This window comes from Myodes glareolus, chromosome 7 (genome assembly GCF_982192425.1).
Source record: "Myodes glareolus chromosome 7, mMyoGla1.1, whole genome shotgun sequence".
Taxonomy (NCBI): Eukaryota; Metazoa; Chordata; class Mammalia; order Rodentia; family Cricetidae; genus Myodes; species Myodes glareolus.
In genome coordinates this window covers 55543492-55569227 of record NC_142032.1, presented here as the reverse complement: position 1 = coordinate 55569227, position 25736 = coordinate 55543492, and the positions used below count along the sequence as shown (strand labels likewise).

The following is a 25736-nucleotide window of genomic DNA, read 5'->3' as shown; positions in this document are numbered from 1 at the left end:
CTCTGCTTGCCACCCTGCTTCCTGTCTCTCTGTGATCTGGGGCCGTCATACCCCTGACCTGGGCCTCAGTTTCCTGGTCTAGCAGGATCTAGTGCCAAAGGCAGAAGTCCCTCTCAGTCCTTCCAGACTGACTGACTTTGGGGGGATTCATTCAGGGGCAGTGTGGTCAATGCTCAGTCCCCAGCAAAGCTGCTCCCTGAGCTATTGAGTTTCTAGGTTGGGTTATTCATGTCAGGGCCTTGGTGGGCTTGGGGACCTGGAACCCCTTGGTCGTTAAAGCAACTGTCCATGGCATATTTGCTAACAAGTCTCTTTTCTCTTCTCTCCCTGCTCCCCTTCTGAACTTGGCTGACTATAGAGGAACACCCTATGGAAGGTGAGTGGAGCCTCCTTGATCGTTAGGTTAAGGCACATCTCCCCAAAGGGTCTATATGAAGGGGTGCTGTTGGCCATGCCACAGCCCCTGCCTGCTTGTGTTAGAGGGGACCTCGGGGAGGCTGTCTGGGGTCTTCTTCACCGGGCTGTCTCTTCTTAGGCTTCTTTGTTCATTGACTGGGGAAGCTCCTGGGTAGAAGGCAGACCTTCTCCTTGCCCACGCTGCTCTATGCTGCTCCCAGCCTTATTCCTTGTGAGGAAGGGGAGAGGGTCTCTGGGAAGAGGTGATGAGGCGGCTGGTAGTGTTGGAAGTGTCCAGGAGTGAGAAGGTAGACACTCTTTTGACCAAAGCATTTAATGGATGAACCAGGTGTGATGGTGCACACTTTTAATCCCAGCACTTGGGAGGCAGAGAGAGGCAGGCGGATCTCTGTGAGTTCAAGGGCAGCCTGGTCTACAGAGTGAGTTCTAGGACAGCCAGGGCTACACAGAGAAACCCTGTCTCGGAAAACCAAGAAAAGAAAAAAGAATCAACCAAGCATATAATGGCTATGTATAGAAGGGAGTAGCTAGTGGCAGGGTTGGCTGTTGGCCTGGAGCCTGTGCTGGAGAGAATTCGTGCTTCTGCTGCTGCAGGACTCAGGCCAGTGGGAATGTGGTCAAGAGTACAGGCAGGGTAGGGTCTGTCCATGGTTGGGGTGTGTGGGCAGGGCCAGCTCCCCTGCTCTGCTAAACCTGCCCGTTGCTGGGAGGAAGAGGGAAGCTTCTTTGTTCAACCCAGTCCCAGGGCAAGGGTGGGAGTGGGCTTCTCTTGGATCTCTGCATTCTCTCCCCACCTTCTGCTCTGATTGCCTCTCTCTGGTTTTTCTCTTCGCCTCGTTCTCTCCAGGGGTCTGTCTGTGGACCTTTCTCTGTCCCCCACCTTCTCCAGATGCTCTGGGTTCTAGCATTCTTGGAAGCTTTCCCTCTAGCTTTGCTTTTCCTTCTGTTTCCTTTCCTTCTCTGGGGTGGATAAGATTGAGGGTAGGGAGGTCCACACTTAGAGGCTGGACTGCAGCTGATTTTACAGGTCATTGCAGTGAAACTGGCAAAGCGATTATGATGAGGGAAGGCCTTACCCTGATTACCGCTCTGTTCCACAGTCCCCATGTTCTGGGAAGACAGTGGGTAGGAGACACCTGAAACCCCTGGGCCTGGCCCTTCTGGGAGGAGCACAGAGACACTATGGGGTCTGAGAAGGGCAGGCAAGAAGGGCTCTGGATGTGGGTGGAACCCATTTTCCTTGTGATGTCCATGGCTTGCCTTGTCTCTCTGTTTTGTTTTGTTTTGTTTGTTTGTTGTTGTTTTTGTTTTTTCTATTTGGGGCTCCTCAGGTGCCCTGGTCCGAGCAGACCAGCCCGTGTCTGTATCTGTGTGTCTGTGTGCACACATTCATGTGGCTGGTTGTCTGTGCGGTGTGCTGGGCGTTGGCTTGTTGTTTTGTCCACGGAGTGGCATGTGTCCCTGAGTCTCTGGAGGAGCATCCGGGGCTTTGTGTGTCTGCATCTATGTTTGCATCTCCGTGTGTCATTGTTTACCTCTGTTGTGTGTAAAGGAGGAGAGCGCCTGCACCTCCGAGTGGACGCAGCCTTCTGAGGGCTGGAGATAAGATTTAGTGTAGGTCTGACTTTCACTTGCTCTTGGTGTCATGTCTCCTCTGGAACAAAAGGAGAGATGGAGGGAGGAAGAGAGGAGAAAGGGGATAGAAGAAGCTTGGGAGGAAGAAGGAGGAAACATAGAGACAGGGAGAGGAGCAAGAGGTGGGATTTAAAAACAAAACAAAACAGCAACAACAAAACAGCTGTGGGGAGAGGGCGGAATGAGAGGAGCAGAGAGGGCAGCCCAGGCTGGGAGAAGAGCAGGGGGCCGCAGAGAAGGGGCTTGGAGCAGGGGGAGGACAGGGCCGATGAGGACAAGAAGAGAAGCTTGGTTCTGGGGACATGGCAATGAGATCCGTGGTGAGGTGTCCTGGTCACCTGCTGGTTTAGATGTGGGCCTGAATGTTAGCAACAGTACAGGGCATGTATGGAGTGTTGTGTGTGTGTATACATAGGCAAGAATATAATTTCTTTGTGTGTCCCTCTGCATGTCTGTCTGTGTCTCTTAATCTTGCTGTCTTTTCTTTTTCATGACTGTTGTCCTGGGGTCTGGGTACAAGACTTGCAGGTGAGGACGTGGGTGGGAGGTAGGGGCTTCCTCCTTAGCCGTGAGGGCCTTCTTCAGATCTCTTAGGGGTCCTCTGTGCCTCCCCTTCTCCCTCTGTCCGTGATGCTGGGATGCTGGGCCCGAGGAACCCAGGCATCCTGTTCTGTAGCACCCTAAGTACTGTCTCTTTTTTCCTAATCTCTTACCAACGGGAGAAGAGACCCTGATTAGCCAAATTGAGTACCCTAGGAAGGACCTTCGGCAGTGCCATCCGTCACTGCCAGCTTGTGGGAGGAGTGTGAAGAGGAGCAGATGCCACAGGTAGACATGAGAGAGAGAGAGAGCACCCCAGGAGTACCGCGGCCAGGACAAGGAGTAAGCTGTAGATTGGGGTGGGAGAGGAGGCCGTCTGTAGGGAGGGATCTTTTGGTCTTCTAGTCATCCACGGCTAAGCCAGGGGTAGACAGGAAGGGAATGGGTCTCCCCTCACCAAGATGGCTGGTGCTGTCACGCCTGAGGGAGCTGAGCAGCTGGTTGCCTTGGTGACAGAGGGAGAGTGCCGCATGCTAATGAGGCTGGCAGAGAGCTGGGCAGCAGAAGGGTCCTGAGGGTAGATGTGTGACTTTCCCCAGCAGCAGTCAGGCCTAAGGGGCTGTAGGTGGTAGTGGGGCCGAGGGCAGCAGGAGCCTGGGCTTCTAAGAGTGGGCTCCCTGGTCAAGGCTGCTGCTGACGGGATAAGTGGGAGAAGGGCTCAGAGCCTGGAGCCTGAGCTTTGGAAGGTGCTGGAATTTTGTCAAGGAAGAGTGAGTAGCAGGGTAGTGGCTATTTGGAGCAAGGGCAGCCTAAATGCTGGAGCCCCCACCAGTGTTTTGAATAAGTCCTGTGTTGTCCTGAGACTGTTTTGTCCTGATGCTCCCCCAGTTGCTGTGGCTTCCTCCCTCAAGCTAGCCTCGGACCTAGATGTGAAAAATAAATGAAGGAGACACTGAGGTGGCGAGGGAGGCTCTGAGCTCCCCAGGATCCCCTCTCCAGCCTCCTTAGCCTCTCCACTGCTTTCTGGGCATGGGGTATCTCTGCCGCAGAGATGCTTGTGGCTCCTTATCCCCCATGAATTTATAATGGCTACAGTTTCCATCCTAAGGGCCAGCATCTCCTGCCACAGGAGCTGGGATGGTTTTCTTGACAGCAGAGATGCTCCCCACCTCCCCTGGTGACCAGACCCCACAGCAGGAAGGTAGGGTTGTGGTTGGGGAGCTGGGGTTTGGTAGGGTTAGTTGGTCATCTCAGGGAGTTCTCGGGAATCAGTTTGTGGCTGGTCTGCTGGTGTCAATCTCTCTGGGGTCTGGAGTCCTAGTCTGGCTCAGGCCGGACTGACTCAGGCTAAGGAGGGTAAGTTATCTCAGAGTAGGGTTTTCAGGGCTTGCCCACTGGCCTAAATTGTCCCCAGTCTGTTTTTGGATCAGCTCAGCAAGGGTCTGGCCAGGGCAAGGGGACCCTGTACAATCTTTTAGGCTTGGGGTGTTTGGGCTTCAGAGAGCTTGACCTGCCCAGGGTTCTTGGCTGTTCCTTTTGGACGTTGATGTCTGAAGGCACACCATTCCCAGATTCCCAGATTGTGAAAGAGTACCTCCACCGTACATCCCAGAGTTTCCATGGACTCATTTTCCTTCTTCCAGCTTCCTTGGTTCCCCAGAGCCCTGGTTTTCTTTTGGACCCTGCTATCTCTACATGAGACTGGGCTGGGCAGCTGGAAGGATGGAGAGGATGCCTTTCTAAGTCAGTGTGGAGGTTTCCTTTAAGGCCCATCCATAGTCCTTACACTTTGTGCTTTCCACTAAGGTCACGGGGACCCAAGGATGAGGGTGGGGTGGTTGGCGAGCCCTCGCCCACTCCGTCCCTCTCTAACAGGACACACTCTTTTTCTCCAGGTGATTTTGAGTTTTGTGTTGTGTTTTATTTTCTCCTCCATCTGAATCGTTTTTTTCTCGTTGACCGTTTTTTTTTTCTCTCCACCTCCTGGAAGAAAAAAAAAAGAAAAAGAAAAAAAGAAAAAGGAAAAAGCAGCCCTCCCAGCGCCATGCTTCCTCTCCTTTTCCTTTTTTTTTTTTTTCCCGGCAAAAAGAAAAAAAAAAGAAACCAAAAATTTCTCTCCTTCCCTGTAGCAACTCCCTGCCTTGTCTCCTCTGGCTCACACCCCTCACCACCCCTCTGACACCCTGGTCTTTCTTTCTCCCCTTTCCCTTCCCTCTCCCCTCTGTTTCTGCATCGGGCCCCTTCCCTCAGCTGCTGGGCTGGGGGCTCTCCCCCGATGTCTGTCACAAGTTAAAAAGGGTTTTTAAATTGTGGCAGCAACGACTTTCCTCCCTTCTCTCTGGCTGATTTTGATGACTTGTGTTCTCTTTGTTTCTTTCCTCTTTCCTTTCTTTCTTTTCTTCTTTTCTTTCTCTCTTTCTCTCCTTCCCCTTTCCAAGGTCCGGCTCACCTGACGTTAAACAGCGAAGGTATGGTTTGAAGTTTTGGTTTGGTTTGGATTGGACTGGATTGCCCCAAACTGCCTGGCTTTTCTGTTCCCTTCCCTTCCCTCCTTCTCCTTCACCCTTCCTGCCTTCCTCCTTCCCTTCCTTCCCTCTTCCTCTGCCATTTCTTTATTTGTATGGGGGTGCCTGGCGGGGGTGGGGCTGATCCTCTCCCTCCCCTCCTCCCCTTCCCCTGGGTCCACTGTCCACCCTCATCTCACCTTGGTTTCTGATGTCGAGATGTATACTTTCCTGCCGTTGTCTCCAGTCTCTTTATTTTTTCCTTTCCATTTTTCCTGGTGGTATATCTTTCTTTTTTCTTTCTCATGGTGGTATTTGATTTTCCCCCCATTCATTCTGATCGCTCTTCTCTTTTCTATGAATGCAAGTAAAAAAAAAAAAAAGCCTGGGTTGCAGAAACTATTCGAGGCAGCCACAGTCTCCTTCCCTTGCTGCTGTGGAAGACACTCCATTTAATCCCTGTCCGTAGAATGGGTTGAAAATAGAAGACGTGGGGGCTGGAGGTGCAGGACCTTCCCTTTCCACAATGCTCCACCCTCTGCCTTTACCTCCATTATCTTTTGAATATCTCTTATTTCTATCAGACAGATGACAGTATATCAGAGACAAGAGACTGGCTGTCGTAATTATATAGTCCTACTAGTGACATGATAGCCCTACTAGGTGGCATGGCTGAGACTTGTCATTTAGCTTGAGCCTACCCTTGGCTAAGTCCCTCCCACCAGTCCAAACCCCAGTGTTGTAGTTCTGTAGTAGGTTGTTGCTGTCTCAGCATCCACAAGGCCCTGGGATCCAGTCTCAGCACTGCAGCGGTAGAGAAACCCTGGCATTAAGCAACCTGGAAGAGAACCTGGGAGTTTTGGCTGATCCCTTCCAGCTCTGGCCTCCCTGCCTTCCCAGTTATCCACCTCTATGAGCACCTTGGGCACTGCTGTACCTATACAAGAGACAGGGTTGAGAGTTTAACTATGAGCAAAGGGATGCTGGAACCACATCCAGGATGTAAGAGAGTCTCACTGAGATCTGAAATTTGGGATGGATTTAGGTCTGAGAAATAAGGGCCTGGGATTTATGCAGGCACAGGAAGTTATGGCCAGAAGTAAGAAGGAGGAAGTCCCACACAGGGAATTAGAAGGAGGGTTCTGGCTGAATCACGTCCTTCTTACTTCTAAATTCTTGGTTTGGGGAGTGCTGGCTGTGACTCACCTTAGACACTGATGGTGTTTTCTAGAGGGGTCCTAGAGATGCTTCCCTTCATCTAGAAGGTTCTGCAGCTCAGATGATTAGTCTAAATTTAGTTCTGGAGATTGGGGACTGGACTTGGAGGAAGAACCCAGAAAGAAACTTTCCCGTCTATCCCTGAATTCTCCTCATCCTGTGGTTCTAGCAATAGGGTTGGTTGCCTGGGAACCAGGCACCAGAGAGCACATGTTCATTGGCAAGCATGGGTAAAGCTAAGCTAGTCTGGAGCCCAGACATGGCAACCTGTGCCCGTGGAGCAGAACTGGGCCCTGTGTGGTTAGGAACAGGGTAATAAGGCTGAGCCCTGATTTCTAAGAGTGTCCTGCATCCCTACCTAGCCAGGAGCTCCTGTGAGCACAGCCCTTCTGTGAATGTGGTGGAGGGCAAACCTAGGAAGCCCCGTAGTCCAAGTGGAGACTGTCAGAGCAGCCACTGTGGGGACCAAAGCAGGTACAAGTGGTCAGGGGGCTTAGGTACCTGAATTTTGGTGACTTCTGGAACACAGGTGTCCATGTCAGGCAAAAGCAGGTTGATAAGAATATTCTCTAACCCAGCAGAAGGTGTGAGCAGAGGTGCCCAGTGAGGGAGGAACATGAGCCCTAAGGATGTCGCAGTGGTCCCGCAGGGTGAAGAGGAAGTTTGGGTACAGGTGCTCAGGACCTTGGTCCCCAGGACTGCCCTTTCCCCCCACTTAGTCTCCTTACCCTGGCCAAAGGCTAGAAATCGATGGTCAGAGAGGCCTGTTAGGGTATGTGGGGCTGGTGACCTTTGGATTGTCAAATGGCTCCTCAAGAGATCTTGAAGGCCAGGGAGTCCCCAGAGAAACTCTCCTCGCCTGCCTGCAAGCAGACCTTTGTCCTGGAGAGAGCCTTCCATCACCTCAAGACTGGGATGGGACTGGCTGCGAAGTCCCTATGCCTGACTCCCCAATTCTGCTTCTCCAGTAGGGTCCTTACTGTTCTCCGAGGGGGGGGCCGGGAGAGGAGGAGCCGGCGATGTGCACCAGCCGACGAAAGGTCAGTGATCCCATGGTCCCCAGACAGTCCAGCCCTTGCCCTGCTGTAGGCTAACTGCCTTCTGGGAGGAGAGGAGTCTTCACAGGTGTATGGCACCTCCCTGTGCCTTTTCTCCAGGCCGGCAGTGGGCCTGCACCCCACCGCCATTCCCAGGGCACCGTTCCACAGTAGTGGAATTTCACTTTACAGTAGTGAAGAACCCCAACCTCCATCTCCTTCCCAAAGTTCAGCCAACCCGATGACCTACCAGAACACAGATGCCCTTTTCCATGAGTGGTCAGGCCCATAGCAAAAGTGTTGCTATTTCAGGGTGACAGGTGGCAGGGTACCATCATAGTCTAGAAGCCTGCTAGGTATCTTGCCTGGGGAAAACTGGCAACATCTGTGTGTCACCTATATTGTTCCAGTAAGCCTCGGTGAAATTTAGTGTGGCCATCATTGCTTTCATTTTATAGCTGGGGAAACAGGCACCGGTGAAAGCCCCAGACGCCAGCATGGGCAGGCCGCTTAGTGTTTTAGAGCACGGGATCCCAGCCTATTTTTTTGGCCAGAGGCTGCTTCTTTCAGGACCCTTTGCTGAGAAATGTGCAGGCCTCTCTGACAACTCTCAAAGCTCCGCGGTCAGGCCAGAACCTCACGCCTTCACCTCCATCTTCCAACTAGTGCCCTCCTGGGCTTGTACCATCCCGACCTCGCTCCCAGTTCTTGGAAAAAGCAGCGATGCTTTCTCCTTGCTGGCAGTCTCCCTGAACTTCTGGGCCAGCCTGGACACTTCTACACCCCCTTGGATTCAGTCTTACCACATCCTAACTGTCACTCTATCTGTTTGCTGGCCTTGTGGTTCTGAACTCCAGAACTCGAGGACAGGATTTTCATTGTCTCTTTCCATTCTCTGCGCAGCTCTCGGCATATATGTAGGCATGAGCTTAGCACATTAATTTAATTTAATTAATTTTGATAGGGTCTCACTGTAGTTTTGGCTGACCTGAAACTCACTATGTAGACCAGGTTGGTCTTGAACTCACACAGAAACACATCATCTGCCTTCTGAGTGTTGGGATTAAAGGTGTGCACACCTGGCTCACAATTACTTTAAATGAGTGAATGGTCACTGTCTCCAGGGGTCTCTGATGGCCTAACAAATAACTCCAATAAACCATGGTCCATGTAAGTGGCTAGAAACCGCAGACCTTGTTCAGAGGAGTTAATTTACTTACCCATCCATGGAGGAGTGAGCATGTGCACCTTCACAAAGTCATATTCAGGGGCAGAGTCATTTGGGGCTGAATTGTGTCCTAACCTGTCCATCATCATTCCTGCGGCAACCTGGGAGGTAGACTGACTCCAGGGGAGAAAGCTGGGCTTAGAGCGGCTGTAACTTGGCCAAGGTCACAGAGCTGGTTGGCAGAGCCAGCACCAGTGCCCAGGCCTTCTTTCTCACATCACATTTCCTCCCCCAAGGAGCTGTACAAGGTGTTACTAGGCAGTAAGTGCCAAATGAGCAGAACACACAGCCGTGGTTCCCCAGAGCCAGAAGGGGTCAGAGGGGGCTGGAGATCGTCCCAGAGGACTTAGAGCTGGGTCTGCAAAGGGGGCAGCTGTGTCCCTCCCTTTCATGGCACTTGGAAACCCAGGCAGTTCCGGCCACATTCAGCTTTGTTGGGAACACTTGTGAGGCCGCAGACTCCCTGATGGAGAAGCAAACAAGTGACTCCCTTTCCACACTAGGAGCCCTTAAGGGTTGTAATTTCTCACGTGCTGATGGGAGTTGTAGTTCTTGGTCGTGACTTGCATGGCTGGTGGAGCAAAGCGCCCCCTGGCGCTACAGGATCTGAGCATCCCGGGTCCAGCTAGTGCTCAGGAGCTACCAGGGCTACACTATACATTCTGATCCCCAAAGTGCCCCCCACCCCAATCAGGGCCCTTGAGGGCTCACCCCTGCTCCATCAAGGTTCTCTCTGTGTCCCCCACTCTCTTGCTCTCTCTTATTTAGTTTTCTTGCTGCGATTGCCCACCTGCCTCTCACCCCTCTCCTTAAAAGCCTTCAGGCTCCTTTGGACAGCTCTGTGTCTTTCCATCTCTGGGCCGAGAAGCCTGGGGTCTAGTCAGTTCAGCCTAGCAGCATAGATGGCTTTGCCTCCTCCCCTGGGTCCACCTGGGGAGTCCAGGAATGGCCTCATTTCTGCTCTTGGCTTTGGCAGCCATGGTCCAGCCTCAACCCTGCCTCTCTCCTTTTTTTTTTTCCTGACTTCTTTTGTTTGGTCCCAATCACTTTTTCAGGTGGCTGCCTTCTATTCCCTTCCTGCTGTCTGGATCTCTGCAATGTTATTTGCTTTGACCGCAGTGAAGGTGAAGGAGTGGGAGGAGAGGTCTGACTTCTGGGTGGGGCTAACAGTCTGGGTGGTAAAACCAAGGTCAAATGCATTCCCTTTTCTGGTCCTTGAGCCCCCTGGCTCTGTCAGTGTCTGAGCAGCAGGCCTGGTTGCTATGGAAACAATAAAGCCCCAGAAAACTGTGGCTTTAGTTCCCTAGAGGTCCCTGTCCCCTTTCCATGCTGGCTGGCCCTCCTCCTTACCTGTCCCCTCAGGGCTCTCTCCTGTTCTTTATCGATAAGGTTCCGTGTTACCTCTCTTTCCCTCACAGTCCTGTCTCCATGTCTCTTCTGACCCACTGCTGGCCCATCTTTGTCCCCTTCCATACTGGGCTCCCCACATCACCATTAAACACATCTTTGTCTTTGCTGGCGGCCTCACCTTTGTTTCTGGTCCCCTAAATAGACAGAGGGAGGGATTCAGATTGTCCCTGTGTGGCCCATGCCCTACCCCCCTCAGCTTGCTGTCCTGTGGCCTCAGGACACAAGACCTTGCCAGCTGCAGTGAGGGCTATGCCAGGCACTGGGGCAGCAGCTGGTGCCTTGGCATCCGGATGCAGTGGGGGCCGAGTGTGGGCAGCCTGCCTGGAGGGAGAGAGGCAGGCTGTGTATGCTGGTGAAGAGTTCTGTAGAATCTGCAATGAGAGACCCTCACTTTCATACATAGAACTGCGGCTCAGCTCTGCCCCTAGGGGAAGGTGGGTGCCTTGTAGTGGCCCTCTGTGCCCATCACATCGTTCCCACTCTTCCTGGGGCCTTGAAAACATCTCGGGAGAAGCTCAGATAGTTCAGCCTCTGCCTAAAGACCCTCAAGATACAGTCCTGTTTGCCTCTTATCCACCCAGGGAGGAAGCAGGATCAGTATTTGCTGACAGAGACAGAAGTCGCTGCCTGGGTGCAGGGCTTCTTGCTCTTGATTTGGAATTGGGTTCTCTACCCCGTGCTTGTGCTCTGGTGTGTGAAGTTGAGGGGCTGGACCCCAACTCTCTGCTTCCAGTCATGGTACTTTTGCTTGTCGCCCACTTGCAGACCGCCAGCAATCCCTATGGCTCTTCCAGGAGTCATGGCTTCCCCCCAAAGAGGGGCAGGGGAAAGGACCTTGGGCTGGGTGCTGTGTCCATGTACACACACACACACACACACACACACACACACACACTATAGCTGGGTGTTATACGCACACACAAAGACTGGGCATTGTGTCTATATGTACAGGTACATAAACACACATATGCACACAGGTAATACACATCTACACATCCATGAGTATACACACACGAGAGCCAGGCCCTCCCATGCCACTCCCTTGGCATCTATGGGTGACACACCTGGTACTGTGAGGCTTCTTAGGTTAGAGGATGAAGCTGGGAGAGGAGAGAGGGCTGGCATGGTGAGCACCCACGGGAATGCAGCGGAATGGCCTGTCTCCTGGTGACAATGCCCTGTACTTGCATTGCCTTCCCATGTGTCGTGTCCCTGTCCCTCTCCACTCCATGGCTTCCTGATCTTCTCATCTTTGCAGGGCTAGGCAGACCTACTGGTCCCAACACTTAGGGACAGTCCTGAAGTTGCCCCTGTCCCTGGGTACTGAGAATAGCTGTTGCCAAAGAAGAGGCAAGTGGAGAGGTGGGCTGCTCAGGAGGCACTCCCAGGGAGAAGGCAGGCAGTCGGTCTCTTGCGTCTCCCCCACGTGCCTTTGTTCCGGGGTGGCAGGGGTTGGGAGCATTGCTAGGGTGGAGACGGTGAGGCCTGTGGCTTTGTCTGGCCCTATGGCAGCTTAATTGTCAGCTGTCAGTGTGAGAGCCACTTAGCAGCCTCCTGCTTTGGAAATGGACCTGGGGGAAGCTGACTTTTGGTAGCAAAGACAGCAGGGTCCAGGTTGACAGGATGTAGGAGGGGAAGAGGGCCTAAGATTAGAGTTGGGACCATAGGATTCCAGTGTCCAGGACCCGTGCTTGGGTTGCTGGAGGTGAAGGGGGAGCCTCTGCTGTACCCCACACACTCAGCCTTCTCCCGTTTTCCCAAACCATGGCGTCCAGGCAAGGAGGAATTTGTGGCAACCTTCAAGGGCAATGAGTTCTTCTGCTACGACCTGTCACACAACCCGATCCAGAGCAGCACTGACGAGATCACACTGGCCTTCCGCACCCTGCAGCGCAACGGGCTGATGCTGCACACGGGCAAGTCGGCCGACTACGTCAACCTGTCCCTCAAGTCCGGGGCTGTCTGGCTGGTCATCAACTTAGGCTCGGGTGCCTTCGAGGCCCTTGTGGAACCCGTCAATGGCAAGTTCAACGACAACGCCTGGCACGACGTCCGGGTTACACGAAACCTGCGCCAGGTAGGGGGAGCAAGAAGGTCAGGGGTCAGCTGTATCTGGGGCAGGACATGCGTAGAGGACACAGAGATGCCTTGGGTTGGGGTGGGAGAAAGCAGGGCTGGGCAGTGAGGTGCGGTTTGAAGAACAGAATTTGGGGCTGTGTGAACGTGAGGTGTGGCCTCAGCTGTGCGCTAGGCTTCCGAGACCTTAGCTAGGGAGCTGAACTAGAAGGAGGCTGGAGAGCTGTCCCTGGGCAGAAGCCTGAGGCCAAGAGTAGGGCTGGGCTCAGACTGGTAGGAGCAGCTAGGGTTTCAGGGCGTGGTGCTCAGGGGGGTGATGGGCAGGAGGGTGCTGCAGACTTGGGAGAAGGAAACTGGAGCCTGGAGGAGGGCCTAGTGTGTCGTGGGGTGGGAAAGGGGTCCTGTAGGGTGGGCAGCAGGACACTGAGGAAAAACAGAGATACAAGTGGGACAGAATATGGTCTTCCCTGCAGGGGGCTTTCCCAGGACAGGAATAGCTGAGAAGGAGGCAGCAAGTGGCTGAGAGTCAGAACCAGGGAGGGCGCCTGGCCCTGCTGCTCGCAGGGTATTTGCTTTTCTTCCTGTGTGACAAAGCCAGGCTTTCTGTCATGTCCGTGTTTACCTTCTGCTGGCTGAGCCAGCCTACAGAGAGGCTCAAGGAGGTCTTGGGGGTCAGCCCCTGCATGTAGGACGACACCCTTCTCTGCATCGTTCCCTGTACTTTCAGACACTACATACATGCTCTTAGGAGTGGCCACTCCTCTTCACCGCTCTCAGGGTTCATCCACAGTGGCTTCTGATGATAAGGTGTCTCTCTGGCTAGACTGTGCTAGACGGGAGCCTTGTGGGTAATTTCCATCCCTAGGAAGTCCCCGTGTTCAACCACACTGACCTTTTTCACTACTAGGTGAAGCTCCTGAGTGTTCCCTGGGGACTCCTGTCTCCACTTCCCCACAATGGCTTCTCTGCTGACTTACTCCGGGGACTTCAGTTCTTCATTCTCTGGGGTCCCCAGCCTTGTAGCTAGCTGGCAGCAAGCTCTTGCAGCTTCATCTTTCCATGGCTAAATGCAACCAAGAACACCAAACAATCCTGGCTGTGGAGGCTGCATCTCAGGGTTTCATGGCTGCTTTCTTGCTAGTGAATTCTTTGGACTTCCTGTTTCCAGTGGTGGCCAACCCTCGGTGTTGTTCATCTCCTCTACTCCTTTCTTCCACTGGAAGCCTCTCAGTGGTGCTCAAAATTCCTGCTGACCATCTATCCCTCCTACCTGCTCCTCCCTCCTACCTGCTCCTCATTTGACATCGCTAGGGGATAATCTGATGGAGAGTCCCTCCCCTAACACCTCTTCCTGTGCCTTGACAATGTCCTGCTCTTTCTGGAAGCCTGCAGCAGCTGTCCTATGTGGATGTGCCTTTTCTCGGTGCCCCCTCTCCATGCTCTGTAGAGTGACATGCTGTGGAGTTGCTTCTTCTCCATGCACACTCCCACCCTGTGTCCTGTCAAGCCATTCCCCAGTCAGAGCGCCGCCTGGCGTGTTGTCCCCTCTAGAGCAATCAGGGGTGTGCAGTGCCTCTGTGATGCCTTCCGGTTTCGCACACCTATTGTGGGGAAATGTGCCTTAAGGGGGAAGCCGCCTTAGGTGCCTTTTGCTCCCTTCCTTGCTGTCGCTAGGACTAGAGCTGTCGCTGCTGCTATCTTCTGCGAGTCACTGCAAGCCCACAAATCTTCATGTGCCATTTGGCCAAAAAACCATGGTGAGCCATACCTGATACAGAGTGGAGAAGGACGTGCGCCCTGCCCTTGCAACTCCTGGGACAGGATGGAATTGTTCCAAATAAATAGAGCAGGGGCTGGAGAGAGGGCTCAGTGGAAAAAAAAATACTAATCACACAAGTGTGAGGACCAGAGTTCAGGTCCCCAAAACCCTTGGAAAAGCTGGGCAATCATGGTGGATGCCTGAAATCCCAGCACTTGGGAGATAGACAGAGGGGTCCCTAGGGTGCTCTGACTAGCTGGACTATTGAGAATGGGCAAGCTCTGGGCTAAGGGAGAGGCTCTATTTAACAAAGGAAGAGTGCCCAGTGACATCCAGTGGCAGCTTCAGGTCTCCACATGAATTTACACATGTGTCATGTGCACTCATGCCCATACATGTGTCCACATATGTGAACACACATATACACACAGACACTCATGCCACACACATGCAAAAGTAGATGAAATACGTAAATGAACTAATTTTAAAAAATGATCAGAATAAGGCAGTCCATATGCCCAGTGGACCACAGAAGCAATGATGGGAATTGGGAAATTTCCGGAAAGGAAGGAGAGGTCCATTGTAATGCTGAGCCACTCTCATGGATGCAGTGACTGACACATGACCTCAGCACACAAAGTGTAAAGTGTGACCCGTGTTCAGCTCTTTCTCAAAAATGTGCATCATGGGTGTAAGTTGATGATGGATGGAAATTCTCTTCTACTGGATCATTCTATGAGATTATAGACAGGGCATGCTGACCCAAAAGCGGGGGCGATGGGCCACAGAGAGTGTCTGCTTAAAGACCTTGATGGAGGAAAACCCTCTTTACAAAGGGCTCCTGGGGAATTTCTTTCGCTCTAGAACCCATGGGTGTGAGGAACAGGACTATATTTGGGGAATTCTTCTTGGCTTAGCTCCAAGGCTCATGCTCTGGAGTTTTTGTCCTTGAGCAGGGCCCGTGCCCTGCCAAACTCTTTGTCTGCCTGTTTTCTGAGAGTTTCAAGAGAAACTTCTTTGTTCTTGTTGCTGCAACAGTGTCTCTTCATTCACACTGTGCCAATGTCTGGAAGCTTTCTGGGTCATCATAACTCATGGGGTGCTACTGGCATCTTGTGGGTAGAGGCCAGAATTTGAGCTATCACTACAGTTTGTAATACAGCCCCGCAACAAGGAATCATCTGACCTCAAATGTCAGTGGTGCCTCTGGGGAGATTCCCTGTTCATCCAAGTGTGTTGAGAGTCTAGATGACGTCCTAGGATTTGAAGAACCCTGCTATAATCACAAGGGTGGTAGAGGGTGAAGTGGCTTTTACCAGTGCTCTACCTCCCCCAAGTTTTGTAGGTGGGGAGTAGGCCAGGGGCATAATATAAGAAATGACATCAGGATGGGGGGCGTAGCCCAGTGACAGACGCTATCTGTCATGCATCAAGGCCATGGGTTCCATCTTTAACATCGTGTCGGGATAAAGGAGACAGAAATGATAGGGCAGGTGGCAGTACCCACAGTGCTGCAGCCTCCCCGTTATTCTCGGTGTGACTGGAGTGGCTGGGAGATGGCTTCCTGGAAGGAACTTACCCCAGACTAACCGGTTAGCTATGGGGCTGGTTAAAGGCCAGCTCCAAACACGTCGGGTGTAGGTGGTCTTCCCTAGAACATGTCTTGGAACATAGCAGTTGAGTCCGGAGGGCTCCTGACTGACACAACATGTTCTTCCTGTCTCCTTTCGAACTCAGCTCTGAAGGCTATTATGATAGACAGTCCCCCGGGGATCTTGGCAGGATCAATTGGTTACCACTGAGGGTTCCCTGAAGTCTACTTTTAATCCTAGACTTACTCACCTTCCATACCTCTATGTATTTCCCACGGCCATATAAGAATATGCAAAACCATTTATCTTTAGCCAACACCAAGCTTGAAAGAGAAGCTGGCTAGTAAAATATCACATGGTGTTTCTCTTGCTCGCTCAGATGATGCCTTTTCTCAGTATAGACACTTTCAGAATCTCCTCTGGGCTTCAAGAATGGAGTTCTTCAAGGATGAATTCCTCAAGGCTGTAGAGTCTGTAAGGATATGTTGGCCCTGGATAGGACACTCAAGGATAGAACCTTCAAGGATGCAGTCATCAAAGATGGGGTCCTCAAAATGGGTTCCCTGTAGAATGGAATTCTTTAGGATGGGGTCCTCGAAGAAGGCATCTCCCAGGAGAGACTCCTCAGGGATGGGATTCTTAGAATGCACTGGATGCTGCGGACACCAAGATGATGAAGTCCTGAGTGTTGGGCGCTCAAGCGTGCAGTCCTCCATGGATGAAGTCCCCTGTGCTCTGAGGAAAGCTCCCACTCAAAGGCAGAAGCCCCAGGCCGGTGGAGTCTGTTCTCTTGCCTCCCACCTCTCCCAGCACACAACATGTCTTAGATCCTGGATTTGCAGCGTTCTGGACCTATCTACACTGACTTTCCTTGCTTGTCTCTTCCTTCCCACAACTATCCCAAGGGGCCCACCCGTTCACTCTCTGCTGGCAAAGTCTAAGAGCTGGGATTTGAGTCAGACAGCTGTCAGCAAGTTATACAACTCCCGAGCTCCAGTTCCCCGTGGGCAAAGTGGGAAGGGAATGCTATGACCGACTGGATGTAGAAGATGTCTTTCCACGTTCAGCACACTGCTTGGCACGATGTGGGCACTGAAGGGCTCACTGCTGCTGTGACCATTAACTGGCCTTCTTTTTCCTCCCAGTTTTTCAACTGAGATGGAACCTTCTTCATAAAGCTTCCTTGGCCCACCCCATAGCCAGCTCTTGTCTGCTGCGTTGGGTTCCTGAGAACTTGTATTCTGGGCCTCTCATCGCACCCTGCGTGTGCGTTAACACTTGCGTCTGTTCTTTTCCTCTAATTCCGGGTTTTAAGCAAATTGAGGGTTTAAAACCAGCAGCGGTGGGTCCTGTTTAGCTGTTTTTCTAAGTTCTTTCCTTGGTTCATTTGGTTTTCTTCAAGAAGCTTTTCCTTTTTTTTTCTTTTCTTTTTTTCTTTTTTCTTTTTTTGACACCTTGAGGCTGGAACCTGGGGCCTTGTGCATGATAGTCAAACACTCTATCGCTCAGTTAAATACCCAACCGTTTAGTCTCCTTCTTAAACCCAATTGATCAGATTTTGGAAATGAAGACCCATGTCCAAAAGGAGCATATCCAAGTACTTCATATGAGCAACTGTCTCTGGGTATGGTGGGGCACATCCGTAATTCCCCAAATCTGGAGGCTGAGGCGGAAGACTAGCCTGGGCTATGTATGGAGACTCTGTTTCAAACCAACAAGCAAAATGCTGAGGTGCCCTTTGTCTTCTTTAAAGAGGCTCTGATCGGCTTCCAAAGAGTAGCGTAGCTTGCCCTGCCTGCCCTGTTCAGGGCCATGCTGTCTGTGTCTGCCAGGCTGCACTGGACTATTTCTCCATGTTCAAGGACCTCATTTATCTTTCGTTTCTCACCTGGAGTGTGTGCGCGCACATCTGTTTGACAGTGTGTCATCACATAGCTTTGGTTGGCCTTGAACTCGCTATGTAATTCAGACTGGCCTCACACTCTCAGAGATCCACCTCCCAGGGGCTGGGTGGGATTAAAGGCATGCAAACACACGTGGCCTTACAGAGTTCTTATGACAATTCTGTGGATGGGAGCTATGACTCCCGTTTCACTGATGAGAAAACTAATTCCCCCCCCCCCCCCCCCAGAAAATAGGCTTGTTTGAGCCTGCCTGGGTAGGAGTTAGGAGGCCATGGAACCTGAAATCTGACTTGAAGCCACTTCATTTCTTGGCCTCTTGCAGGTGACTGGCGGCTTGTTGTCTGTGAAGGATGCCCAGGAAGCTGTAGTCTCCTGGGCTTCTGACTTTCTTAGTCCCAAATCTCACGACCATCGGCATGGTATCTCTTGACTTCCGGCCTGAGAGGGGGAGCCCTTTCCTTTGTCCTGAGCTGCGTGCAAGTGCGCGCTCACAGGCTGTCCTCAGCCCAGACTTCTGAAGTTCGCATCTGCAGTCCTCCTCTTGGGGTCTTTAGGGGGCTGGAGGCACCCAGAGTTCAAGGTAGGGGTGGGGTATAGTTTTCTCCAAAGCCATTTACCCAGGGTAAGTTCTCTTGCTTTGATGACTGGCTCCCCTCTGGCTGGGACGCTCTTCTCATTCTTGCCCTTTGCCATGCTTGTGCTTCTGGGCTCTAGAAGCAGAGAAAGTATTAGGGTTTATTTGCTGGCTAGAAGTATGAGCTCTTTAGATCTGGGCCTTTCTCCATGGGCCACTGTACTGCAGGAAGAGCCTCTGATGGAAGCTCTGTTCTTGTATTTAACTGTAGGAACCTCCTGATCACCATGACGGTCTGCATCCTCCACTCCTAGGGCTACAGGCGCTGGTCTCATCTGTCCCAGCCCTGCTGTTTCTTGGGGGAATCTGGATCTCTTGACAAATTAGTAGAAGGCTTGGGGTTTGCATTACATCTTTTCCCCCATCCTGGCTTTAACTGTCTGTTTTTCCCATTGACACTGGAGCTTCCTTTGGGAAGACTGACCACCACCTCCACCCCAACACACACCCTGCTTCATTTTCTATAACAAGTCAGAGCCATCCTTGGATTTTTCCTTGTGGTGTTCTTTCCCCAGCCTTGTTCAACTGCTGCAACCATATCAGACGATTCTTTTGGGGTGCCATCAGCCTGGCTGCCCTGAGGTTGATTGTGCGTTGCTCTAACTAGCTGGTCCTCTTCATTTCATGACAGTCCTGCCAGCTGGCAGTCTGGACCCTCTTGTCACAGGCTAGCACCTCGCTCCTAACGTTGCGCTGGGGACTAGACTCCCCTCTTGCTCTGTAAACTGATTCCCCATAGCTAGTAATTAATATTGGCTACTCAGCACTTCCAGCATCTTAATATTGACTTCTGCTACTTTTGATTATATGAGTCCCTTATTAGTTGCCTTAATCAATTCCTCTTGTGCGCACTGGGTACAAGAGCTCTTTAGCCAACAGAATCGCTGTCCCCAGAATACCGCTCCTCCCATCACAGTCTTAGGTTTGCAGTGTAGTGTTTGGTGGGTATCAGGCAACTGTGTCCCTCCATCACTGGTCCTCAGCACAGCGGCCTCGGTGCTCTCCAGAGACCAGGTGATTCTGCAATAGGAGGAAGAAATGGAGTTAGGAGTACATAGAGGTATGCTATTTAGAGATAAGGTCAAAGAATGTTTGGTTCAGAGCAGGTAATGCTGAGGTCCTGGGGCCTCTGTGGGCTTTTTTCTACAGGCAGAGAGGGAGTGAATTTCTGACTGGTTGTGAGAAGCGGAGGTTCGGGGGCTATGGGTGGCCATGGAAAGAGCCTGGTTCCTGGGAGACTGTTACCTGTTCCAGGTGTTGAAGGATGCTTAGCTGTCCATAGGAAGACAAGAGAGCAGGGAGGGTGGCTGAAGAGCCTGGGGGGCTTTGGGAAGGGGTTAGCACGGCCCCTGGACAAAGTGGACAGGCAGGAGGGATTGACTAGGGGGGCAATGGGAGGAGGGAGGAGAGGGAGGAAGGCTTGGGATGGTGCGGACATGAACCCTCTACAGCCTGAGGAGGGCTAGCGTCCCCTCCCCAAGCCCGCTGTGATGGTGGCTCACTCTTCAGTTCTCCAGGAAACAATGGAGGGGGAGCCCCTCTCTCCCAAGGATCCCTGAACCTATTTGCCCATCCTCCATCCCCAGGAAAAGCAGATACCCACATCCCCTCCCAGGCTGTCTTTGGCCTCCAAAAGAAATCGCCTCTTGTCCTTGCCAGCCCTGTGATTCTCTAGGGGCGTTGCCCACCCTTCTCCTAGCCTGCCAGCCAGCTGGCCTGTCACCAACCAGTTAACTCATTAACACGACATGGCCACTGGTCAGCCAGTTGGCCAGCACCATCTCACTCCTCAGCCAGTTCTCTGGAAAGCCATCTGGGTGACCAGTCAGCCAACAAAGCCATCCGTCCACTCCTGAGTCAGTGCCCACCCCTTCTCACCCCGTGCCCCCTTCTCCCTCCCTTAACTCCCTAACATCTCAGGACTACTAATCCTGCATACTGGGTCTGCTTCTTAACCCTCCCTTACCCTCTCCTGTTGGAAACCCCCCTCCCCCCGTTGCCAACTCTGTGTGTGTTACTAACACGCTTATAACCCAAGGGACCGAGGGATGGGCAGGGACAGGTGGGGCCAGGTATGAATGAAAAACCGAACTAACTTTCTGTCTCATCCGCGGAATGTTGGCCATCTTTAAGTCTCTGCTTTCTTGGTCCAGTTTCCTCTTTTGTTGTTGTTGTTCTCTACTAACCAAGGTCTCTAACTGTTCCCCTTCTCTGCAGACGTCCTTCGGGAGGGCATGAGGGGAAGAGGAATCCAGAGGCGGGGCTGGGGAGGCGTTGGGAGAAGAAGGGGTTTGATTTTGTGTGTGTGCTTTCTTCCTCCCATTATAAGTTTTCTTTAAACACTTCTACTGAACCTGTGGTGGGAGGGTTTGAACAACCAAGCAAATACATATGGCTGTATCTCCTCCTTCCTGGAGTTTCACAGTTGGTCATTTTATTTTTTCTTTTCTTTTTCGTTCTGTTCTTTTGTTGTCCTTGTTTCTTTTCCTTTCCTTTTTCTTTCTTTCTTTTTTTTTGACACCCCCCCTTCCCCCTCTCCGGTGAAGCACGCAGGGATTGGACACGCTATGGTAAACAAACTGCATTATCTGGTAGATATCACTCTAATTGTCTTACCGTTTGGTTTGCCGTGGGTTTTTTAACTGTTCGATTCTCCCACTTTTGTTTCTCTCTCCTCATTTGGTTTTTGCTCTTCCAATTGCTTTCCTTTCTCTTTCTTTTTTTTCTTTTTGTGTGTTCCAGGCAACCTTTAAGTTTTACTCCTTTTCCTTTAGTTTCCCCTTTTCCCTTTTTCTTTTCTTTTGATCCAAAGTCAAGCCCAAAAGGCAAATGGAAATTCAGGCATTTGATGGGGCCCTGCCCTGTACTCTGCCTCTTGACAGGGTCTTGGCCTGAGAAACCTGGGGCAGACCCCGTGTTCATCAGCTCTGGTTAGACCAGCCCGATGCTGGGCTGATTTTCATTACTTTCTTCTGTTCTTTCCCTTGCTCCTTGGTTTTTGTTTATATTTAGTTTTTTTTTTCTCTTTGATTTGGTTTCTTTCTTGGTCTCCTGAAAATCCATGGAAAACACCATCCCATGACACGCTACGCTATGCTCACCGTCAGCTCCAGACAGGGGCCCCTCAAGCTGGGAAGAGGGCTGGGGATGCCATCTCCAGTGGCGGCCAGCTGGGCATGTCCCCATGAGGGGGTGGCCTTGGGACCTCCTTCAAGTCACCAGTTCATACCAACTTAGGGGCTGCCTCATGCTGACTGTTGCCCCCCTACTTCCCAGCCTTGAGGATTCCCAGCTCTGTTTCCCTCACATTTTGCATGGCATGAGTGGTCTTTCCCCCCACCAGGGATAGCGTCCAGACCCCCCCCACTGCTCTGCTGCTCTGACTAACACTGTGTTCCACACTGTCTTCCTTCCCCTCCAGTCCCATCCCGTGTCCCTTGCCTCTCCTGCATGGCCTCTGACAGGGCTTGGTTTCCTTCCCTGTTGAGGGCATGAGGAGGAGTCTCAGAAGAGATAGGATGGGGGCAGCTGTCCTTGCCAAGCTCCTGTGTTTGGGTTGGTCTCCATCCTGGTGAATGCTGTTGTGGGTGTCAGTGTAAAGGCAGCTGGTGTGTGTTGGTGTGTGGGTGTGACTGTGTGTAAATGTTGGTGTGATATTTAGGGGTGTTAGTGGGAAGCCGTGCTGTGTGTTTGGGAGACTGCTGGTTCTTTGCATGTGTAAGTGCTGGTGGGAACGGGGGTGCAGGCTTGGATGGGTTCTGGTGAGGATTCTGTTTGGAGGCGGGCTGATGGGGCTGGTTCTTCAGTGCAGGTGCAGTGCACGGCAGGCAGTGAGGCAGAGAAAGGGTTGGGAGGGCCCCATCCTCCTTCTTCTGCCTGCCTCAGAGAGTGTGCCCTCAGGCCCTGCAGTGTGAGATCCCCTGGGATTCCCTCATGCCTGCCCAATTCCGGCTCCACAGCAGCCGGTTAGTCATTGCCTATTAATAATGCAGAGTGATTGAACACCAGGCTGGGGACCCTGCAGATGGACGTGTCTGTTCTCATGGGGTGGGAGGAGCTTGGGGCAGCTGCCTGATTTGCCCAGCCTACCAGGTCTGCCTGGCTGGAAGACTAGGGAGCAGGGAGGTATCAATGCTGGAGTACCTAGCCTGAAAGGCCCTTTATGCCCCTCAGAAGGCTTCACCTCTGAAGCCACAAGGAACCTTTGCCGACACTTCTGTACGTGTGCCATGTGTGTGTTTTCCTTCACCCACATAGACTAGTGTCCATGGCTAGTGTCTTCCCAGCCAAGGTCAGTCTGATCCCTTGTGTGGTCTCCCTGGCTTCCCAGGGTTCCAATGGAGCCTGCTCTGAGGTCTGTCCTGGCTCTTCACTGGCCCTGTTTCTCCAGCTGCTGCTTTTGTGAGTTACACTCTGCTGTCCTTGAGAACCTGCCAGGAGCTGGACATTAAGAGCTTTCTTTACTAGATGATGAGAGGACTCACCTGACAAAGATGTTTGCCATCAAGTCTGGTAACCTGAGTTCAATTCCCAGAACCCACATGGTGGAGAGAGAACTGACTCCTCCAAGTTCGTCTCTGACCCATACATTCATGTGTATATGCATGTACATACATAACATATAAATGTAATTTTTAAAAAGTATAATTTTAAAAAAAGAACTTTTTCTGTAGAGCTTCTCTGGATGGCCAACCTGTGACTCTGGGGACAGGGAGCCAAGATCAACTCAGGTGATCTACCCAAGTACCAGGAGGGATATCACCCTAGGATTAGGGCCCAACAAACCTTCTTTCTAGTCTCCATGGTGCAATTCTGACCACATGGGCCCAGGCAATTCCCTAAGCTCCCAGTAGACTAATGGTGTATATGCCTAGCTTGTACCACAAGTCTGTGAGAAGATCAATCAAGGCAACACAAGTTCTGTGCTCTGGAAAGGAATTATAATTTCATTAAGCTTAATAAAGTGCTGGCCAATTCCCTCTGTTACCAGGGCAGGGATGTTATGTGAAAAGTGGTTCCCTTCCTGTAGCAGACCCAGAGGGATAGGCATCTCTGGTCCCACTGGAGATCCTATTACAGCCCCTTGTTAGGAACCAGTCTCAAAATAACTTCATGAAACCTCAGGATGCTTCAGAGATGTGGAGGAAGAAAGAAGAATGGCTTACTTCAGACGGTCAGGAAGCCAGCAACCCTGCCCAATTGCAGGGCTAATAAAGAAAGAACCTACTAAATTCTGAGCCTGCAAGGTCCATACTCCCTGAATCATCAGCACAAACAGGGGAATGAATCTGTTGCCTTGCACAGCCTTAGGACCCTGCAAAACTGTGCTAGGACTGGATCTTTTAGGCCCAGACTGAATAGGGCTCAGTAAGTTCTGATTTGCAGGGCACCCCTCAGATGGGTTTCATGTAGTTTTGTGTTTATTTTTCTGACTCACTCATTAGAACACGTAGGATCTGAGTGTTTCTCTTCGTGAGGAGAGTGGAAAGACAGAAAAGCCTCGCCCAGTTATCTCTGTTGATCGAGCACAATCAGGCTGATGAATGCTGCCTTGTGAAGCTAATATTGTTCATGCATACAGTAGGGCCTCAAAATAGCAACTTTTTTTTACATTAAGAAGCTTAATTTTTATTTTGTGTGTATAGGTGTTTTACTGGCATGTATGTGTGTCCACCATTTGCATGTTTGGTGATCCCAGGAAGCCAGGAGAGGATGTTGAATCTCCTGGAACTAGAGTTATAGATAGTTGCCATGTGGGTGCTGGGAACCGAACCCTGTCCTCTACAAGAGCAACAAATGCTTATAACTACTAAGTCATTTCTCCAACCTCCCCCACTCACTTTTTCTAAGACAGGGTTTTCTATATAGCCTGGAACTCATGGTGCTGCTTCCCAAGCACCGGAATTAAAGGCATGCTCCACTGTGCCTGGCTTTCTCTCTCTCCTTCTTTCTTTTTTTCTTTTTACAACTTTATGTATTTAATCTATTTATGTGCATAGTGAAGCATGTTATGGTGTGTGTGTGTGTGTGTGTGTGTGTGTAGGTCAGAGGCCAACTTAGATGAGTCGGTAACTTAGATGAGTCGGTTCTCTTTTTCCACCATTTAGGTCTGGGATAAAGCTCAGGTTATGGGTGCAGCAAGCACCTTTATTGGCCGAGCCTCCTCCAGCTATCTCCCTGGTCTACATCTTGAGCTTCATTTACATTTGATGATGCCTGGACTCCAGGCAGGAGGTTGAGCTTGTCCCCACTTAGCAGATGGGGAAGCTGGGCCCCAGAGAAAGCGCCTCCGTTTATACTACAGAGGAGTTTGTCATTTTCATTTAACTAATTGGATGCTTAGTCAGCCGGAAAGAGATAGGAGGGCCCAAAGTTGTTCACTCCTTGTATTTATTTAATTTTTTTCCAAGACAGGGTTACTCTGTGTAGCTTTGGTGCCTGTCCTGGAACTCACTCTGTAGACCCTGGTTGGCCTCAAACTCACAGAGATCTGCCTGCCTCTGTCTCACAAGTGCTGGGGTTAAAGATGTGCGACCCCACCACTCGGTTTTTTATTTATTGATTGATTTGATTTTTTTTGTTTTTGTTTTTGTTCACCCCTTTCTAAAGAAGAAAGTCAGAGCTATGTGTGGTGGCTCATGTCTTTAATCCCAGCACTCAGAAGCACTTGGTAGGCAGAGGCCTAATCTCTGAGTTTAAGGCCAGCCTGGTCTACTAAGCAAATTCCAGAACAGTCAGGGATACACAGAGAAAAGAAACCGTGTCTCAAAAAACCAAAAGCAAAAACAAAAACAAAACGATGCAAAAAACCCAACCCCCCACAAGCAAAAAACCCAACCCCCCACAAGCAAAAAACCCAACCCCCCACAAACAAAACAAAAACAAACAAACAAAAAAGAAAGAAAAGAAAGGCAAAATTGTTTTGACAGTTTTTTTTTTTTTAATCAGAAAGGCAAAATTGTTCTGGAAAACAGCAAATGACAAAGGAGAATGGAGATTTCTGATTTGAGGTCTTTCCTTCCTAAAATCCCTGAAATCCAGAGTTCAGCCCTTGTGGGAGGGCTCTGAGTACTGCCTGTGTCTGGCACAGAACATGAATCCAGCTCAGCCCTCAGCTAAGTTCATCTCCCTGCTCCCAGACCTGCTTCTGTCCTGTATCACCCTACGGGGCTGCTGGGAACTTTTTTGTGAACTAGTTGTTCTTAACCATAGCTTGTGCACCCTTGGAGTATATAATGACAGCAATGTGGTCTAACAGTAGACAGAACAGGCTGGAGCAATGGCTCAGTGGGTAAGAGCACTGTCTGGGACTGGAGAGATGGCTGTTCTTCCAGAGGTTCTGAGTTTAATTCCCAGCAGCCACATGGTGGCTCACTACCATCTATAGTGGGATCTGGTGTCCTCATCTGGCATAAAGTCGATAGAGCTGTCATATACATAAGATAAATAAGTGAATCAAAAACAAAAAAACAAAAAAAACAGACACAGGCTGCTCCCCCAGAGGTTTCAGGTTCAAGTCCAGGCACCCGAATGACAGCTCACAACCCCCTGACACTTCAGTTCCCTATGCCCTCTTCTGCACCCCACCAGCGTTGCATGCAAACCATGCACAAACATATATGCAGGTGAAACACATGAAATAAACAAGCCTTAAAAAGAGGTGCTAGCAGCCTAAGAGAAGACAAAACAGCCTGTCGGGGCAGTGTTACCTATATTGTCCCTGGGCTCAAGGAAGCCCATTCAGCTGCCCACAAGTTAAAGCATCTGCCGTCCATCTAACTC

At 51.2% G+C, this 25736-nt stretch overlaps 1 protein-coding gene across 23 annotated transcripts in view; it reads left to right on the top strand.

Moving 5' to 3' along the window:
- Nrxn2 (neurexin 2) overlaps positions 1-25736 on the top strand; it is a 114570-nt gene that overhangs the window by 25883 nt on the left and 62951 nt on the right. For 5 of the 23 annotated variants that reach the window (XM_087908174.1, XM_087908188.1, XM_087908178.1 and 2 more), the window contains exons 3-7: positions 359-376; positions 5031-5060; positions 7283-7354; positions 11765-12066; positions 20501-20545. In XM_087908174.1, the coding sequence (XP_087764300.1) occupies positions 359-376; positions 5031-5060; positions 7283-7354; positions 11765-12066; positions 20501-20545 (467 nt within the window). The remainder of the gene's footprint in view (positions 1-358; positions 377-5030; positions 5061-7282; positions 7355-11764; positions 12067-20500; positions 20546-25736) is intronic. The other 18 variants (XM_087908193.1, XM_087908192.1, XM_087908182.1 and 15 more) reach the window with 9 other exon arrangements.